Genomic DNA, 19,921 nt, shown 5'->3' on the forward strand with positions numbered 1-19,921 from the left:
ATGTCCAAATATCACAGCAGGACCTTTCCCTTCCACCAAGGCTCAGTCAGGGAGTGGAGATCTGGTTGTCAAGTGAGGTGATGATAATATGGAAAGGTATGTCAACACCATTGTATAACCAAGGAACACAAACAATGTTGGCCTGGTTCCCGCCCAGTTCTTAGATGAGATCTTAAAGGTGGCACCAAGGGAACAAAGAGTCCAGTTCAATTCACACCCTCTGCTAAGGTCAGGTCTAAATCCCACCCCATTCCTGCTCCTAAGTAAAGAATATCGACCAAAATGGAATGATAGTCACAGGCGTATGAAGTCCATAATTATTATATGTCAGCTAAGGAATTATGGCTATGTATACAGCATAAAAATTTACAATTTAAATAAATATGAAAATAAGGTTGAAGTGTAAGGGTAAGAGGAAAAATCATCTACACTCAAGGACAGATGGCTGATCCAGGGGAACACTATAAAGAGGACTACACCTAAGACAGACAGACTATTCCCAACTACACCCAAGACAGATGGTCGACCTAGTAAACAAGATATAGATTTATACTACAAACATATAAAACGCCACAGTGTTAGCACTCAGCGCTCCACTATGATTAGAATTCGTGTGCGTGACAGTACTTGTTAGCTGCTAGTAAGCTTTATTATTTCTTGGTTTGTGGGTGTGAAGTTTTATATTGACTATTATTTGAAATATATTTGAAATGTATGTGATTGCTTGAACTTGCACTGTGAAATCACATTAGGGATTATGCTTAGAAAGGCCATATTAATTGATTATAACTCAGCTGCTGACCACAAGGCTGGTGATTCAACTCCACAAGCCATTCTGCAGGAGAAACGTAAGACTGATCCCTGAAAGATTTAAAATTTTGGAAACTCATTATCTTAAAGAATATTTATACTCTGTTTTCACAGGGACATTAAAAGTCAAAATTGGCTCGTGACAGTCAATTTCACTTATTTGGGGTTTATTGTTTTCATTATTATTATTTTATCTTTACAGAAGCAGGTCGCAGACCTTTCTCCTACAGAGTCACTTAGCCGCTTCCAACAACCCATGTCTCTATCATTAATGGGACACAAACCAATGCCCAACTTGGAAACCCTCAAACACTTGTGTTGACATTGCTGGCTGCAGTCGAATAAGTTATGACTCAAACCCCGGTGTGCAGCAGAAAAAAGCCCTCCCACGCCAGTGCCGTCCTCACACTTGTTAAAATTGAACCCATTGTCGAGGGAATAGTCTTCTGAATGATATGCAACAACGGTCTGCAGTCATTAAAAAGTTTTCCATCCAATCATCATCCAAAAGTAGGCAACTTCATCCTTCTTCGTCATGTTATGTTAGCCTGGAAGTTCAGCTGAAACGTGTTCACCATAGGAGAACCCGCTAATATTGCAAATACCGGTGATGTGGCTTCTAACATCACAGCAACACAAAAACCACCAAAGGCCAACAAACTGACACACTTGGGGTGGAAAAGAAATTACATTTGCCCTCAAAATACTTTAATTCTGCGTGAAAAAATTCTGGGCTGCTAGAGATTCTGCTTCTTGTTACAGACAGGATTCCATGCAGTATCTTATCTTTTCTTCTCAGTGATGCTAAACCATTCCTCAGTCACTGAATTTCTCCTCCTGGGAGTGACAGATATCCAAGAACTGTGGCCCTTTCTCTTCGTGGTTTTCCTCGCCATCTATTTGATCATTGTGGCTGGGAATGGAGCTATCCTGATGATTGTCATCTGTGATCCCAAACTCCATTCACCTATGTATTTCTTCCTGGGAAACCTATCATGTCTAGATATCTGCTACTCGACCGTGACACTGCCAAAGATGCTGGAGAATCTCATCTCTCCAAACAAAGCCATCTCCTTTGTGGGATGCATCAGCCAGCTTCATTTCTTTCACTTCCTGGGCAGCACAGAGGTCATGCTGTTGGCTGTGATGGCCTTTGACCGTTTTGTGGCCATCTGCAAGCCACTTCGTTACACTCTCATCATGAATTATCAGCGCTGTACCCAGATGGCTGGCACTGTCTGGGTCATTGGATTTTTCCATGCCCTGATGCACTCCATCATGACCTCTAACTTGACCTTCTGTGGTTCTAACCACATCCATCACTTCTTCTGTGATATTAAGCCATTGATAGAGTTGGCCTGTGGGAACACTGAGCTCAACCAGTGGCTGCTCAATACTGTCACGGGGACTATTGCCATGTGTCCCTTCTTTCTCACAATTCTCTCCTATTCCTGCATCATCACCTCTCTCCTCTTCAAGATCCGTTCTTGCAGCGCGCTTCACAAAGCATTGTCCACCTGCGCTTCCCACTTCATGGTAGTTGCTCTTTTATATGTTCCTGTTCTAGTCACATATGCCCGTCCTTCCTCAGGCAGCTCCATGGACCAGGAACGGGTCATTGCGATCATGTACACCGTGGTCACCCCTGTGCTAAACCCACTGATCTACACTTTGAGGAACAAGGATGTGAAGAAGGCCTTGATCAGGGCAGTCAGAAGGAACTATCGCCTGAGAAATCCAGAGAACGCATCTGAGGCAAAAAGAAGTGGAAATGAGATAGTTGAGACTGGAATTTATACTGCATCTCAAATTGTTTAGAATGACACATTTAAGGAAAAAATTTACAAAACAAATATAAATCCTAAAGTTCCAGCCATTGAATAAAGGATATATGAAGAAATTGAATATTGACCATAGAATTCTCTTGGTGAATTGTTATTTGAAATACTGGTTGATGTAGCTGATGTGTTACATATGTATTGTGCTATTTGGAATCAGATATAAAATATGCCTACAGTACCTATGTTAGACATATATGATTAATATTTAGACTTATTTCTCTTTAAAATTAAACATTTTAACATGAACAATAAAAATATTCTCTTTGTAGTTTAAAGCTTTTTAGTTAATTTACTATAACAGTAAATATGAGCTTACATATGCATTAAGGTGAATACTTAAAGATATATGTCATATTTAGTTAATCAACAGTCAAGGAGACAGAAGGGTTAGAACAAATTAATTATAACCTCTAATTATCAGAAGTAATGTAACCATTGGCTGATCTAAAAATTCTGCGCCTTGATATGGAAAAGTGTTCTAAAAGGCAATCTGCCAAACTCATAGATTCTTGTGAAATATAGTTAAAACCAGTCACGTGGGGAAAGGGATGCTTTGGTTTTTCTTTAATAATGCCTGTCTGTCCTTTTACAGCATTAAGATTTTCTTTCATCATTTGTCTTGGAAAAGCAATGCCTTGGACTATTATTCTTTTAATGACAGATTATAAAATGATGCAATACAAGAAAAATATTAAAAATTCAGCCAAACTTAGTTTTGTTTTGCTTTCTTTCTTTGCTTGAAGCAAAAAAAAAAAAAAGAAAGATTGAGTGAAAACAATGAAGCCCTAGTTCCTGAGGTATTTCTTGAGTTAATTTACAAGAGGTACATTCTCTACATATTTGAAAGTGCCCACTCTCCCTAAAAAGACAGTGGGAAGACAGCATTTGTCTCTGTGGGGAGAGACAGACAACTCCACGAAAAGCTCATTTGAATTGGTGGATGCACTATTCAAAATCCCTACATTCATTTTTAAAAGAGAGGAGAGGAAAAGGAGGATTGAGAAGGTGGAGTGTGGAAGAGTGGTCACACAGGGTCATTATGTAATAATCTGACATCAAGTACATGGGAGAGACCTAAAAGTAGACACACAATGTCTCGCTGATGACTGACAAGTAGGAATTGCTCTTCCTAAGTATTTTACACATATTAACTCATTTAGTTATGAAAGCAACACATCCTCGTTTTCAAATGTTGAGTAATTCACCCAAAATTTTAAGATAGAAATTAGCAAAGAAGAACTTCAAACCCAGGTAGTGTGACTACTGAGTTTTTCTTAAATGTTCTATTGCCCATAGTCTCAACTCTGGAATATTTTCGGCAGGTATTTCTTTATACAGTGTTTTCTACATTTCACCTAATTTTTCTTCTCGGTCTCCTTCCTGTCACATTTGGAGGGAACTTCTTCATTAATTTCTCATAGCTGTTAGTTTCTCTTTCATAAGTTCAATTTCTTTATTGTCTAGAACTGTGTTTTAGGGTTTTTTCTCATATGTAATTTTTTTTACCATTGTTCCCTTGCTTTGTGGAACAGAATCTTTATCCATTTATCCAGTTTTTAAAATTTCAATAAATGTATGCTTTAATTCAGCACTGGTCTGTCAGTTGGTTATACCGTCGTGGCCGGTGTGTTGCTGTGATGCTGGAAGCTATGTTACTGGATTTTCAAATGCTAACAGGGTCAGCAAAGTAAACAAACTTCATCAGGACGTCCACACTATGAGCAGACTATGAAGAAGAAATAAGCTGTCTGCTTCCGAGGAATTAGCAAATGAAATTTTTCTAGATAGCATCAAAACACTGTCAGATACCGAAGGCCTAACGAATAGAAGCAGAATATTACCAGAGACCATGGGAAAAGATGAGTCCCTTAGGTCAGAAAACACCCAAAATATAGTCTAGCCTTTATCAAAAGACAGTTGACCATAATGAGGTTGTTTCCCCTAACCCTTCATGCAGGTGAGCTTAAAGCAGGACCATGTCATAAGAACTAATTATTCTTATACTGGGTCTAGAATTATGTGTGATCCACAAACTCATTCATAGACCTGTGGTTTATATATGTATCTGGTTTAATCTAGAGATATCATTATCATTTTTTAATGAGGACATTATAAATCACCCTCCTGGGCCACAAGGTAATTCTACTGATAGTCTCATGAAATTAGTCAATGGTGTAGAGTTTATAACCATGTTGATAAAGAAAATTATACTGGACAGACTGGCTTCAGGCTGAAATACATAAATTGTTTACTTGTACAGATTAAAATCTTAGGTGAATAGACAGTGCTTGCACAAACAATGAGTCCAATTGGGCAAAACTTTCAATAACACTATTCACTAAGGAAGAATCATGACCACCCTTAGTGTTCTGTTAGTATTTGATGAATGGAAATTCAACATTATTTAATACTGAAACTGTCCAAATGATGTTTCTAAAACCTCGTGGATTACAAATGCACAAAAAAGTAAACAGAAATTAAGTAAATTAATTACATGAAACATTTCACTTATTTTGTGACTTCTAATACAATTATATCAAAATCTAAAATTTTTACAATACATTGTAAGCCATAATATTTAATAAATTAAAAAGAACTCTGACTTCAAATATGTCTTACAGAGGCATATTTATTAGGAGTTATGCAAGAAAAAGACAAGACAAAGATGGAAACAATTCATTTGGATGAGGGAGACCCAGCATGAGGCCAGAGGGGGGTACACAGGATCCACAGCCCTCTCAGCTACTCACATGGAATGTGGAAAGACAAGGGAATCATCACAAAAGCATGATGACACCAGATCAACTCAACACAGTTACAGGTGAGATCCCATAGCAGGAAAGAGACCATGATCAGGACATGAGCACGGGGACAGATTAGAAAAGTTTACAAGGACAATTTGGGGCCTTCTCATCAATTGGTCTGAGTATGACTCCCACCTGTACAGCCCCAGGATCCTAATTTTCAAAAATTGCACAATCAAGCAAGTTCCTGAGAGTGAGACTGCCGCTCCCCAGAATGGCCTGGGCCTCAAGCTTTTTTTTCTAACTAGGCGAACATCCAGCAACTCATTAGTGCCCCAATGGCGTTGCCTGAGAAATTTCTCCCTGTTCACAGTGGATTTTGTGTAAAAGCAGGTTCACTCAAACCTCATTTTTTGTGATGGCCGATTTAAGAGAATAGTGCGTGGCTGTGAAATTTTGTTTCCTGCTCGGGAAAAATGCCACAGAAACTGTTGTAATGTTGAACACAACTTAAAAGGACAGCGCTATGGGGAAAAACTCAAGTGTACAGTAGTTTTCTCATTTCAAAAGAGGTTAAATGTCAGCTGGGAAACTCATTTTGGGCATCCATCAACTTCCCAAATGGCCAAAAACATCTATACTGCATGCACTTGAAGATGGATGATGGACCATTGAAGAGAAGGCAAAGTTAGCTGGAATATCCTAGGGCTTGGTTGAGCGAATTTTTTGAAGATTTGAAAATGAGAAGGGTCACTTCCAAATATGTGCCTTGGCTTCTAACTGACCAGGAAAAATAACATTTAGTGTAAACATGCCATGCTTTCAAAAAAACAAACAAAAATAAGCTCAGAAACAACCCAGATGATTTTTCCAAAGTCAATACTGATGATGAGACATGTGCAATTCTTAGGACCCCAAAAGCATACATCAATCAAGCCAATGGAAGACGCCATGGTCACATCGTCCCCAAAAAAAGCTCATCAAGTAAAATCAAAGATCGCAATGCTCAATGCTGCTCATTTGTTTTGTTTTTAATTGTGAGGGGGATAATGCATTTGGAGTTTGTTCCACCAGGTCAGACTGTTAATCAAGCTCTTTAGTTAAAGAATCTGAAAACATTGTGTAACAGTGTACAACAAAAAAGGTCTGGTTTGTGGCAGACTGGGGACTGGTATTGCTACCATAACAATGCACCTGCTCATGCAGCCATCTCAGTGTACCAGTTTGGGGCAAAAAAACAGAAATCCCATTTGTCCCATACACTTGACTCACCTGACCTTGCTGCAAGTTCTTTTTGTTTCCGCAAATGAAGAGGAGCCTGAAAGAACAGCAATTTGACGACTTAGAAGAGCTGAACAAAAATGAAGGAGGGGCTGTCAGCCATCTAAAATGATATATTTAAAAAATGTTTCCAAGAATGGAATCACCAATTTGGGTACCCTCCTCTTACATAAAAATTATTTCAATATAACAACAAAACGTCTCAGTGGCCAGCACAGGTAAAAGTATGGGCATGGCCTTCTCCTGAGGAATCTGTGGACTCCAGTCTTTCTCCTAGGAGCTGTGACACACACTTCTGTGCTTCATTTTCCTGCTGACAAGACACATGGAGCTGTGCTGATGGAGCCGGAGCCCTGTAGCTGGAGGAGCCACATGGAGACCCACTCGAGCACTGAGATGCTTCCACTGCCACTGAATCCACAAGACTTTCCACACACTTGTGTGTAACCTTCTTGAATTTCACATCATTGCATGTACCTGTGAGTCTAAAGAAGAGTTTACAGACTGGTATTGGACATATGGGCTAATATTGAAATTACTGACTGACATGAGCAAGACAACTCCATTTGGTTTTATTTTAAACATTTAAATATTTTGTTTAAAACTTTGTTTTGAATATCAGCAAGTGCAGTGAAAAACAAGTACAAGGTTAGGAATTCAGAGTCATGTTATTTGTATTAAAAAATTTTCAGATGCCCACTGGTAGAACATATCAAAACTACAAGATAGGGACATTGACATGATGTGTGACTAAGCAGAGTTGATTACCTTCATGTATTAAAACTCCACCGGTGGCAGCAGAGCTTCAGAGCTTCTTCAGTGCAGAGAGGACACCACACCACTCTGAGCTCCCCACTGGTAAGGTAATCCACCTATGATGCATTGCCTGATATGTGACCGTGTGTGCCAGGTTTTAAGTTAGAATATATACTGATTATAAAATGTGTTAACCATTTAATGAATAGACATGTGAATTCAGAATCATGACATGTCACAGGACTAAGTCATTTTTGCGTGCTCAAGACCTGGACTGACTCTGAACTGGGCTCTGATGATTCCTTGATATATAATTACTCTTTGATATAAATCTCTCTCTTATATACATATGAATTTGTTTCTCTAGTCAACCAAGACTAACACAAGGACTATAATTACATTTTCTCAAGAGATAATTTTTATTTCATTCTCTCTTTTTTAAACTCAAAGCATAAAGTACACCAATGGAAATATTCCCTTATTTGTGCATAAATTAATTCTATCACAGATTGAATCTATTATAGACTTTTCCCATTTCAAAGAAAGAAGACCCCATAGAATAAGGAAAGTATCATTTTGTCTAATTCACAACCCCTGCTTAATTTGCTGAGTACTATGGAGTTAACTATATTTCCTGAGACTCACCTAAGAGTTTACCTCCCCTGCCTCCCAAAGCCTCTGTACCTACCCCCCTTCCCAACCCAACCTCAAATATACACATCACCACCACCACTTTCTTAATTTACTGGGTCACCACATTCTATAGCCCGGTGCCTAAAGTCTACTGATTGATTTCTCAATCAATCACTGCCATCAAGTCAAGACTGATTCATAGCGATGCCCTGTGTGTTTCTGATGCTGTGACTCTTTACGGGAGTAAAACAGCCAGTATTTCTTTGTGGAGCTGCTAGTGATTTTGAACTGCCAATTGTGAGGATCACAGCCCCACAAGTAGCCACTACACCACTGGGGTTCTGTAGTAATTATCTTAGTGCCTATCAATTGGTGTCCTGGTTGTTTAGTAACTATATTAGTCTTTGCTCTCTGTTTGCTGAAGATTGACCAGCCTGGGGACTTATTGCTCACAGAAAGACCTGGTTCCTGGAGAAGAACATCATGCTTGGTTATCCAAAAGGAGAGAAGCTCTAGTTGAGATGAATTGGCATGGAGACTTCAACAACGTGTTCAATCACAGCAACAATAATGAGGCTGGCACAGGACCAGGCCACCTTCAGATCTGCTGTGCCTGGGATCACCAGGAGTCAGAACTGACCCGATGAACCCCTGACAACGCATATTGTCTGTCAAGTATCCTGGCTTTATCCAAAGACTCTCGACTTCAATGTGCTCCTTGGTGCTGACTCTCTACTATACTTAAACTTCTCTTAAATGTTGACACGTCTTTGAAATGAACCCTCAACACTGTTCAAGGTATCTTTTCAAAAGAGAAGATCGAACTCAATCTGCCAAGGCATTAAAATCTGCAATAAGCTTATATTAATTAAAACATAGGTTGGCCTCCAGAAAGGGGTTGTAGGAAAGTCATCTTACCCTAGGGGAAAGCACCTAGGCACCAGCGATGTGACATCACACAGATGCACCTGAACTCAGTCAATAAGGTTGGCCAGTACCCTCAACGATGCCCCTTCCAGTTATGTAGCAGGAGGATAAACGGCAAGGCACAGGGCTTACACCCTTCCTTGGCACCTTGATTTCATGCTTCTGTGCCAGTGTTCCTTTCATGTGGTTCTTCAGCTCCCTCAAGTGGGCATCTTCAGTTGTGAGCTCTTAAGCAGTCCCAGCCTGACCTTGTATGCTTTCCAGGAATAGTGTGCACTTTCTGAGAATGCAATACCTGAAATTTCCCTTTCCTTCCTAAAAGTTACTTGCATTTTAAAAAGTGCTTCTGCCGCGTGAATTCTTTCAACGTTGAGATGCAAGAACCAATGCGAATCACCCCGGAAACGTAACAAATCGGCCTCTAAAATGTATAGAGAAATTCAACAGCTCAGCATCAACAAGAGCAAAAACAGACTGGAACAGACACTTCTCCAAAGAAGGAATTCAGGTGCTAGAAATGCATGAGGAGATGCTTGCGATGATGGATCATTAAGGAGATGCAAATCGGAAGTACAGTGAGGTACCACCTCCCCCTGGCACAGTGGCAGTCAGCTTGGATACCTACCTGATAGGGAATTTGTACGCTTGACTGCCAACGTGAGTCTGAATCAACTCAATGGCAATGAGTTTTACTTAGTTCCTAGAATGCTGTCTGATAGACAGGACTGGTTTTATTATCACGCTCCCAAGGATGCGGCTCAGAAAGGCATCAGAAAGCTGACACATCGACCAAATGTTTATTCTCAGATAAGCAAAATCAATTACTGTTTTTTTAAATGACCTTTTGTTTCTTTCGGGAGCCCCGGTGGCACTGAGAGAGAAGCATTCAGCCACAAGATGGGCAGCACAAGTTCATTAGCAATCCACCTGAGAAAGATGCTTCTATTTTCTCCTGTAAAGCTTCATAGCCTCGGCAGACCCGCGTGTGGCGCAGGCAAGGACCCTGAAAATAAACAGCCTCTACCTTGAGAGCCGCTTTCACCCGGGCTGCGTCCGAGCCTCCGCCGCTGCGGACACACTCAGACGCCGAAGGAACCCTAACTGCAGCCATGAGCAGCAACGAATGCTTCAAATGTGGGCGATCTGGCCACTGGGCCCGGGAATGCCCTACTGGAGGAGGCCGTGGTCGTGGAACGAGAAGCCGTGGCAGAGGTTTCCAGTTTGTTTCCTCGTCTCTCCCAGACATCTGTTATCGTTGCGGTGCGTCTGGTCATCTTGCCAAGGATTGTGATCTTCAGGAGGCTGCCTGCTATAACTGCGGTAGAGGTGGTCACATTGCCAAGGACTGCCAGGAGCCCAAGAGAGAGCGAGAGCAGTGTTGCTACAACTGTGGCAAACCAGGCCATCTGGCTCGTGACTGTGACCACGCTGATGAGCAGAAGTGCTACTCTTGCGGAGAATTTGGACACATTCAAAAAGACTGCACCAAAGTGAAGTGTTACAGGTGTGGTGAAACTGGTCATGTAGCCATCAACTGCAGCAAGACGAGCGAAGTCAACTGCTACCACTGTGGCGAGTCAGGGCACCTTGCACGGGAATGCACAATTGAGGCTACAGCTTAATTATTTTCCTTTGTCGCCCCTCCTTTTTCTGATTGATGGTTGTATTCATTTCTCTGAATCCTCTTCACTGGCCAAAGGTTGGCAGATAGAGGCTACTCCCAGGCCAGTGAGCTTTACTTGCCGTGTAAAAGGAGGAAAGGGGTGGGGGAAAAAAATCGCCTTTCTGCATTTAACTACAAAAAAAGTTTATGTTTAGTTTGGTAGAGGTGTTATGTATAATGCTTTGTTAAAGAACCCCCTTTCCGTGCCACTGGTGAATAAGGGATTAATGAATGGGGAAGAGGCAGACCAGTAGGCCCATGCTGGGTCTCTTGAGATGTTCCCATGTAGGAGATAAAGCCAATTTTGGAAGTTTCTATGAACTTCTATAATAACTTTACCTTTAGCAATATGACGGCCTTGGATTGTCTGACCTCAGTAGCTGTAACATCAAGTAACATCTACATCAGGCCGTACATAGAACATACAGTTGAGTGGGAGTAAACAAAGAAAAACATGACTGTGTGAGAGAGGACCCAGGATAAAAGTCTAAACAGGAACAACTTCATCACAGAGTTGATGCCGAGTAATCATATACATGGTGAAGGCAAAGGTTGAGAACACATATTTTTCCTTAAAGACTTAAATCTAAAGGCCAGAGTAAACATTGATACTCAGAGTTAGCATAATTTGGAGCTTGTTCAGGAATTGCAAAGAAATGCATTTTCCCAGAAATCAAGATGTTATTTTTGTATACTATATCACTTAGACAACTTTGTTTCATTTACTGTAATCAGTTTTTAAAAGTCAGATGGAAAAAGCAACTGAAGTCCTAGAAAATAGAAATTTAATTTTAAACTATCCAATAAAGCTGGAGGAGGAAAAAAAAAGCTACATAGCCTCAGAAAATTTATGTAGGATCACTGTGAGTTGGAATCCACTCTATGGCAGTGGGTGTAGGAAGTGGATTTTGTTGTTGTTTAATGTACCTAGACCAAACCACACAGTCACTTCCATCGAGTCAATCCTGATTCACAGTGCCCCTATAGGGCAGCGCAGAACTGCCTAGTGCTTTTCTAAGCCTGTTAATCTTTACCAGAGTAAAAGAGCCTCATCTTCTCCTGTGAAGCTGCTGGTGATTTTGAACTGCTGTCCTTGGAGTTAGCAGCCCTTCTCCTAACCCAGTATCAAACCAGGGCTCTTTTAAAAAATGTACTTGTACTCCCCTCTAAAGATTATGGGTTCCAACAGGTATAACTTTTAGAAAGACAAACAATCTGACCAGTAATAGTATGAAAAAAATTAATTGCTAAACTGAATATTCAAAGTCTCATCATTCACTTTTGTAACCCAAGCCAAAAAAAAGTAATCTAATCACTGTCCTTGCTGTTCTTTCTCAAATTCTGCCCTTTTTTGTACCTCTGATTCTGTTTTTGTTGATGAGAGAGAGTGTGGTCTGGACTGTCTCAAAGTAGCAGTCATAGGTCATTTCCTGTCATATTTTTGTTGGTGAGAATTTGTTACAGGGTACAATCTGCACAGAGAATATGAACCATAGAGCCGCTAAAAGGCTTCACATGCTCTGTTGCTGCATAAAAAACTGGTATTCCAACATTTAGTGGCCTATAACCCTTATGTAGCTAAACTGTCTGGTTCTGAGGGAAGAGTACAGACAGGAATCACTGTTGATTTTAATGAGCAGACCCAGGGCCTCTGCTGAGATGGCTTCAATGACTTGTAATTAAATGGGTTGAAGTTAACAGAGTAGCTCTTTGCTCTAGATCTTTCCATATCCCTCGCTCTCAATGTGGTGGCATAGGCCTCTTCAGCAGAGAAATCTCAGCACATTTTTACATGATAATACAGAGTCCAAGAGACCTAGGTAGCAGTTTCTAGTATTTGTTTTGCTTTTTAACCTACACCCAGAAATGGCATTAACATTACCTCTCACATTCTGTATCAGCACACTGACATGACTTTCCTGCTTGAGGTGAATAGAAAATAGGCCCCACTTGACTCCCTGAGTGGCCTAAATGGTTTACACGCTCTAAATGGAAGGTCAGAGATTTGAATCCACTGTGAACTATCTTGGAAGAAAGGCTTGGTGATCGACTTCAGAGGAATCAGCCATTGAAGATCTTATGGAGGAAAATTCTGATCTAAGACACGCAGAATCAGTAGGGCTTGGAGTCAGCTCAATATCAAGTGGTTTTCTCTCAGTAAGAAGAGGACATCGACTTTGTGGACAGTCCCATCCCCTGCCTCATATAGTTTACGCTGGCCCCTTAAATAAAATGCACTGTTTTTTCCTGCTAGTATTCCTGAAATTCATCACATGATTCCTAAAATTTCATCATATTATAGCAACAGGTCAAGGACCATGTCTTGTCATCATGTCAATGTTCCAATGGGTTTCCTGCATATAATTCCAAAAGTATGGTTCTTTAAGAGTTGAAGGACTTTTAACTGCTAAGCAGTCACATGTTCTCTTCATTGAACACTAAACATACAATGATAAAGTAAACAGAGCATAACAGCAATAGATGAACCCATTCCTACAAGGGAAATCAGAAGTCATAGAACAGTCACAGAGCGACTGTCTTAAACCTAGTCAGAACCTGTTGTCTAAATCTGTCCTTTACAGTCAGGCTCATGAAATGAAAAACGATGGTAAAATTCTCTTTAAAACTTATGAGGGGACTTCAAAAAGTTCTTGGAAAATTAGATAATACAATTTTCCATAGATGTGTTGAAGTCCTCTTGCATTCAGATTTTATGATCTTGTTGGAGTTGACTCCACACCTTTCTTTGAGACAGTCTTCTCTCAGGCTTGGACCTAACTTCAAGAATGAAGAAAATGTCCAAAAATTGATTGGGGTGATCAGGGCACAACTCTTTTTAATAGATTTAAACCATTAAATTGCAGGGTGTGCTAAGTATATGCCAATAAACCTGGTGAAACAAGCATACAAATGGGTAAATAAATCCTAACATAGATGTATAGAAAAATAAAAGGATATGGTGAGGCAACACCTTTACATGTCATAAACAGAGGCACACTTGAGGTGCAGGAGGTGGAGCACTGTGCCCTGAGCACCATTAGAAGAGGTGTGCTGCTGAGCAGTTTCCATTAACCTTCACAGTTTCCATTGCCTGCTGTCAGAGATCACTCTGCAAGTTAAAACCAGTACTACCATATCTGAGAGCCTCCCTGGGTGAGGGAAAACTTTGTGGTCTTGTTCTGATGAATACAGAAAGAAAAGGAATTAGGAAAAATTATTTCGAGCTGGCACACTGTAGACCAATTTTCATCAGTAACAGCAAGAAATGTGCAGTTGCCTTTTTCAATAGTGCCATGCTCTGTTAAGTAAAAGTCAAAATAGAAGCTTGGTGTGTCAGGCTGGATTGACTAACAAATCCGGAGACACTCATATATGCGTAAGAAAGATCTGCATATCAAAATGTTAATATTTATGAAGAGATCATCTCAGCCAAGTCCGACTAATATCCATAAGTCCAATACTAGCCATATCCCTCTTCACACTCACGCAGCCACATTCAATGATGCAGAATGCAGGAAGTTCACCCATTGGTGCATGCACAGTCTTGTGGGTCCAATGGCAGTGATCACATCATGGGGCTCTGGCAAGTCCCAGTGTGGCTCACTAGCAGGAAGGTGAAGACAGGAAGAAAGTGGGGGAGGTTCCCAGGATCCTCCATATGAGAAAGCCACGTCCACAAGTAGGCACCTTCAGTCTGTGACCTGATTGACAAGTTGAATACCACCCTCTAGACTTTTAGATATCTTCAAGTTGACACGAAAACATGTAACTATCACACTTGCTTATAGTTCTCATTGATTTTACGGTCAAGACTTTTAATGATAGACGTCTGATGTTTGGAAATGGACAAAACTTCGGTGTTTTTCATTTAGACTATTTGTAGACACACTTTTGGTCTTTGAAACTTTATTTATATTTTGCTTGAAAAAGTCTGTGAAGCTTATCTTTATGATTCTTAGGGTCCTTCTAGTCTGGCATCGAGTGCCCAAGTGTCTTGATCTTAATCATATGACATGCTATGAAAAGTTGCTCTTTTATCTTTTTCATCTTTCTACCAGGAATCTTTAACTACAGATTCAGACAGAATATAGATGAAAATCTACCTACATAGAAGTGAGAAAATGAACTTATAATATGAGTCAACATAAATCAATATGATTTTTAAAAGCCTTCCAATTCTAAGATTCAATGATTCTAAAACAATATCAAAATTATACACCTAAGAATCACTAAATCCAGGTTATCTTGACTTAGTAATGAAGCAACGAGGTAGCCATTATTAACCTAACATGTATTTATTTAGCAATGAACATATTGACCTACAGAGACCACCATTATTTATTGGGTGTTCCTAAATCTAAATGACAGATTATAATAGTTCTCAGTAATTTTGCTTGTGAGCACCAATAAGCTAAAATTGCCAGTTATGAGACATGATCATTAGTTCAGCTCAACAGAAATATATAGCACAGGAAACTTCATGTAATTGTTCATTTTGACCCCAAGGTATTTACAAGGAGTCCCAAATGCCCAAAGCACCCTGGGACCTCTCTGCTCGTGCCAGAGGAACACCGTGGCCTCACATCCTGTGGCCAAAGGAAGATTAATAGGGCCTTATTTTCTTCTCTCCACAGACCAGTTTTTACAGAGCATGCATGACTCATGGACATCGAAGAACCTCCTGCATAGTGTCTCCTCACACTGACAAGGTCTACCTAAGTTTAGGGTGGGGACGTTCCTGGATGTGCTCTGGTGAGTGTTTTTTTGGACTAGAAAAGGGAAATCTTCTGAATCATGGAAAGACAATAAATTACAGAATTTGAGCGGATACGATAAAGCCCATTGTCATTTGATTCATAAAAACTGACATTTATAAGTTAGCAGAAGATGTAAAATGTTTAAATGAAAATTATGAATCCACACAAGAAAGTTGTAACCTGTTTGCATTACAGAAGCTTTCTGTGGAGTTCAAATCTCAGCTCCCCAGCAATATTTTTCTTTGTGTGGTGATCAAAGAGCACATGTTGGGTGAATAAACCACGGGATGACATCATTTAATATTTCTTCTATTATTATGATTCACTGACCTTCAGAGCAACTTATAAGATATGTGAGGTCCTTTCTACACCAGATATCACAGATAGATTGCTTAAACATGATAGCAAATAGGGGAAAGAAAATGATAGATCAAGATATTGTGATGTCAGAAAACTTTTCATAAAGTAAACATTAACAGTGTCCCATGACATACACATAGTGCAAACAACAGAAAATGGGTAAAGAGAGACAGTGGTCAGGGTAAGCCATGAAAAAAAATAATAGTTTATCAATTATCAAGGGTTAATGGATGAGGGAGGATTGGGGATGGGAGGTGATGAGGACCTGATATCAAGGGCTGAGGTAGAAATAAAAATGTTTTGAAAAGACTGATGGCAACGGATGTACAAATGTGATTGATGCAATAGGTGCATGTATGGATTGTGATAAGAGTTTTACGAGCCCCCAATAAAATGATTGTTTCATGCCCCATTTCTGTCTTCTCTGTCTCCACTAAGGCATCCCTCTTGCTTTTGCTGCCTGATGGTTTTGAGGGACTCTCCCTGCTTCAGATTTCCCATCATCATGAATCCAGAACAGTTAACCGAACTTGAGGCTCAGGTCCAGATAGGGGACAAGGGTACAGCTCACAGAATTATGAAGGTGGTACATAGAACAGCTAGAGTTGATGACAAAAAGCTTCAGAGATCTCTTTTTAAATTGGCTGTGAATAGGATAGCTGGTATTGAAGAGATAAACATGATTAAAGGGGATGGAACACCATTCACTTAATTTCAACTATCACAAGGTACAAGCTCCCATCTCTGCTAACACATTTGCTCTTACTGTTCATGCAGAAGCCAAACCATGCACGCAAGTGTTTCCTGAAATAGTAAGTGAGCTTGTTGCTGACAGCTTCACAAGTCTTAGGAAATGAGGTGAACAGTTCCCAATGCAAGTGTTGCATAGCATAACTCTAAAGACAGAAGATATTGATATGGAAGATGATGATGTTCCAGATCTTGTAGAAAATTTTAATGGGACTTTGAAGAATGAAGCTAACTAAAATCCTTCCTCCAGACATAGAGAACATCACCTGTTCCTAGTTCAGTCGTATAAATATTTTGTATATTAATGATGCTGTTTGTTCAGCACTTTTGTTCATTTGATTTGCATTTTGCACTTCCTCCCAGGATCTAATAGTTTAGTCAAACTGCCAAGTCTCGGTACAGTTTGAGAGTGCATGGGGGTTCAATTCTTGATTTTGTTTGTTTTGCATCAGGAATTTTGTGTCTGAGTGTGTGTATGTATGGGTGTGTATGTACAGTGGAGAGCATAGTGGAAACACTTTTATTTATCCTCCCCTCTTGCTCTACTGTAATTGTTCTAAACAGATATTTTCTTCACCCATTTTACTCATATGCTTTAGTTAAAATTTGTAGAATATGTAGCATAAATTAAAAATATAATATGTAGTTCAAAATTCACTGGTTTAAATTACATGCTGCGTTTTTAAAATATACACCCATGTGACCACTCTAGTTGCATGTTTTGTTCATCTTGACTCATATTCAATATCTCTGAGTATTCTGTTTTTGAATTTCTACAAATTTTCCCAACTAAAATACTATGTCATTTTTCTTAAAATTTTAAATCTCGTTATGTTAAGCATCGATTGATATGCTTAGTAGTCAGTTTATTTTTGCTAAAATATATTATAAACTATTTAATAAAATGTACTACATTGTACTAGAAAATACACGTCCTATCACTTTTCTGAGAGTATCTTGGAATGTTGCAGCTCACATTATATGATATAGTAGGTTAACGGTAGTGATTTGGGGTATAATGACAATATATAATGTGGTCATTATATTTTGCAATAAATGTTTAGAGATATACATAAATTAAGAATTACTTTTTCATACATGAAACTCAATTATCATATTGCAATGACAGAGTGTGGTGATGTTTTATAAATTGAAAGTGAGATTATTAGAAAACAATACCCCCAGACACTGCTTAATAAACATATACGAGTGTGAACTAAATGGAACAGTGAGTGTCTCCAAATGATTTATGATCCATAAGTCTCATTGGAGCCCTCGTTCCACAGGGTCTGCAGTTCAAAAACATCAAAGGCTGCACAGGACAAAAATGGGAATTTCTGTTCCTGTAAAGAGTTAGTTACAGTCTCAGAAAAACTGGGGCAGTTCTACCCTGTCTTTAGGGTCACCAGGAATTGACATTAACTTGAAGGTAGTGAGAGTGAGATATATCCAATTAATAAACTTGTATCTACTTCCTTGCCTTTACTTAAAATGATGACATAAGAATGAGCCAACGTCATCTGATATTGTTCAACGTATTTATTAATATTTTCGGTTACTTCGTATATACAATGATAGGCCAGTAATTATTACTTTATAACTTAACATCATGGAATAAGTGGATTCAACTAATAAATAGCATGTTCTTCCTATGAATGTCCATCTTCTCTTGCAGTCAGCATTGCCCTGGGAAGGAGAGAAAGAGTATGACAAATTTAACTACAGTGAGTGGATTTCTTCTTGTGACTTTTGCTGGCAATCCTGAGATAGAAATCTTACAGGCTTCTCTTTTTTTAGTCTTCTACTTGGTGGCTTTAATTGGCAATATGCTCATTATCACTGTGATTTCCATAGATCATAGTCTCCACTCACCTATGTATTTCTTCCTGAAGCACCTGTCCTTTTTGGATCTGTGCTACATTACCACGACTGTACCAAGATCCATTTGTCATTCTTTCATGCACAGTGGCAATATTTCTCTCTGGGAGTGCATACTGCAGTGTTTTGCACTTACGTTCTCTGGTTGTGCTGAGATTGCAGTGCTCACAGTGATGTCCTATGACCGCTACGTGGCCATCTGCTTTCCACTGCGCTATGAAATCATCATGAACACCAGCACCTGTGTTCATGCAGTCTTAGTTGCCTGGACCAGTGGGCTCATCTCTGGGGTCATGCATACCGCTGCTACTTTCTCCATCCACTTCTGTGGTCCCCATGTCATTCACCAGTTCTTCTGTGATATCCCCCAACTCCTGAAACTCTCTTGCTCCAATGACTACATCCCGGAGCTTGGAGTAGCAGGCTTCTTGTCCTTGGTGGCATTTCTTTGTTCCATCTCTATTGGACTGTCCTACACACACATATTCTCTACTGTGCTCAGAATGCCATCTGCTGAGAGTAGAGCAAAAGCCTTTTCGACTTGCCTACCCCATTTGTGTGTGGTGTCATATTATTTATCTCTACTGGGCTCTTTGAGTTTCTAAGGCCACCTTCTGATTCTCCAACTGTGCAAGACTTTTTACTTACTGTTCTTTATACAGTTGTGCCCCCAACATTCAATCCAATGATTTACAGTCTAAGGAACAAAGCCATGAAGACTGCTCTAAGAAGGATGTTCAAAGAAATGAAACCCTACCTGTTTTGCTGAGACAAGTTTTCAATTCCAATGTGGGAAACAAAACAAAAACATATTGGAAAATACACAAGAAAGTTAAGCAAGAAATAAAGGCTAAATGAAAAACTGATAATGGAGGAAGTTGTATAAATTAACCATCATTGAACAATAAAAATCCTTGAAACACAACTAAAAATCCTTGAAACACACAATTACATATCAACAACTCATGTTAATATTGCAGGTGTAAATATTATCCTACAAAGCCAGATGTAGAAAAATGAAAATGAATTTTATAGACTCTGACTCAATCTCTCTTTCCTGTGCCTTTTAATCAGGGTGTCAGAGTATTTAGTCAATTTGGGAATCCTTCGTAATTTTTTCCAACTTACACTGCAGTTTGCAGTACTACATTGTATGCAAACACCAAGGATCAATGTTCTCTGACAATTGATGAGTCCCCTAAGATCTTATTAACATGTCATTCTGCAAGGGAAACAGTGCTTCAGTCAGTAATACACAAAGATGACCCTCTGAAATGTTTCATTGCCTCTTCAGATGCAAAGATTTATATTTTATTAATCATCTGCAACTATTTTTTAAATAATGTAACAATCTCATACACACTCAAATACATATTGTTCTAGCATTAAATGAATTAAAGAAGAAAAACAAATAATATTGAAAACTGATATGCATGGGGAAAAGGTGCCTTTGAAAATTACGCAAAATATTATATAAATGTATGCAATGATTAAAATTCAAAATTACAAAAATAAATTAAG

General features: G+C 39.3%; 1 protein-coding gene and 3 pseudogenes across 1 annotated transcript; all 4 read left to right on the forward strand.

Moving 5' to 3' along the window:
• Positions 1 to 1,611: 1,611 nt before the first annotated feature.
• LOC142441561 (olfactory receptor 12D2-like) lies at positions 1,612 to 2,628 on the forward strand. The gene has a single exon (XM_075543481.1). The coding sequence runs from the start codon at positions 1,612 to 1,614 to the stop codon at positions 2,626 to 2,628; it is 1,017 nt and encodes a 338-aa protein (XP_075399596.1).
• Positions 2,629 to 9,971: 7,343 nt separating this feature from the next.
• Positions 9,972 to 10,943, forward strand: LOC142437583 (CCHC-type zinc finger nucleic acid binding protein pseudogene; annotated as a pseudogene).
• A 5,334-nt stretch (positions 10,944 to 16,277) lies between these two features.
• On the forward strand, positions 16,278 to 16,758 carry LOC142437584 (transcription factor BTF3 homolog 4 pseudogene; annotated as a pseudogene).
• A 1,470-nt stretch (positions 16,759 to 18,228) lies between these two features.
• LOC142441577 (olfactory receptor 14J1-like) lies at positions 18,229 to 19,169 on the forward strand (annotated as a pseudogene).
• Positions 19,170 to 19,921: the final 752 nt, after the last annotated feature.

Source organism: Tenrec ecaudatus, chromosome 1 (genome assembly GCF_050624435.1).
Source record: "Tenrec ecaudatus isolate mTenEca1 chromosome 1, mTenEca1.hap1, whole genome shotgun sequence".
Classification (NCBI taxonomy): Eukaryota; Metazoa; Chordata; class Mammalia; order Afrosoricida; family Tenrecidae; genus Tenrec; species Tenrec ecaudatus.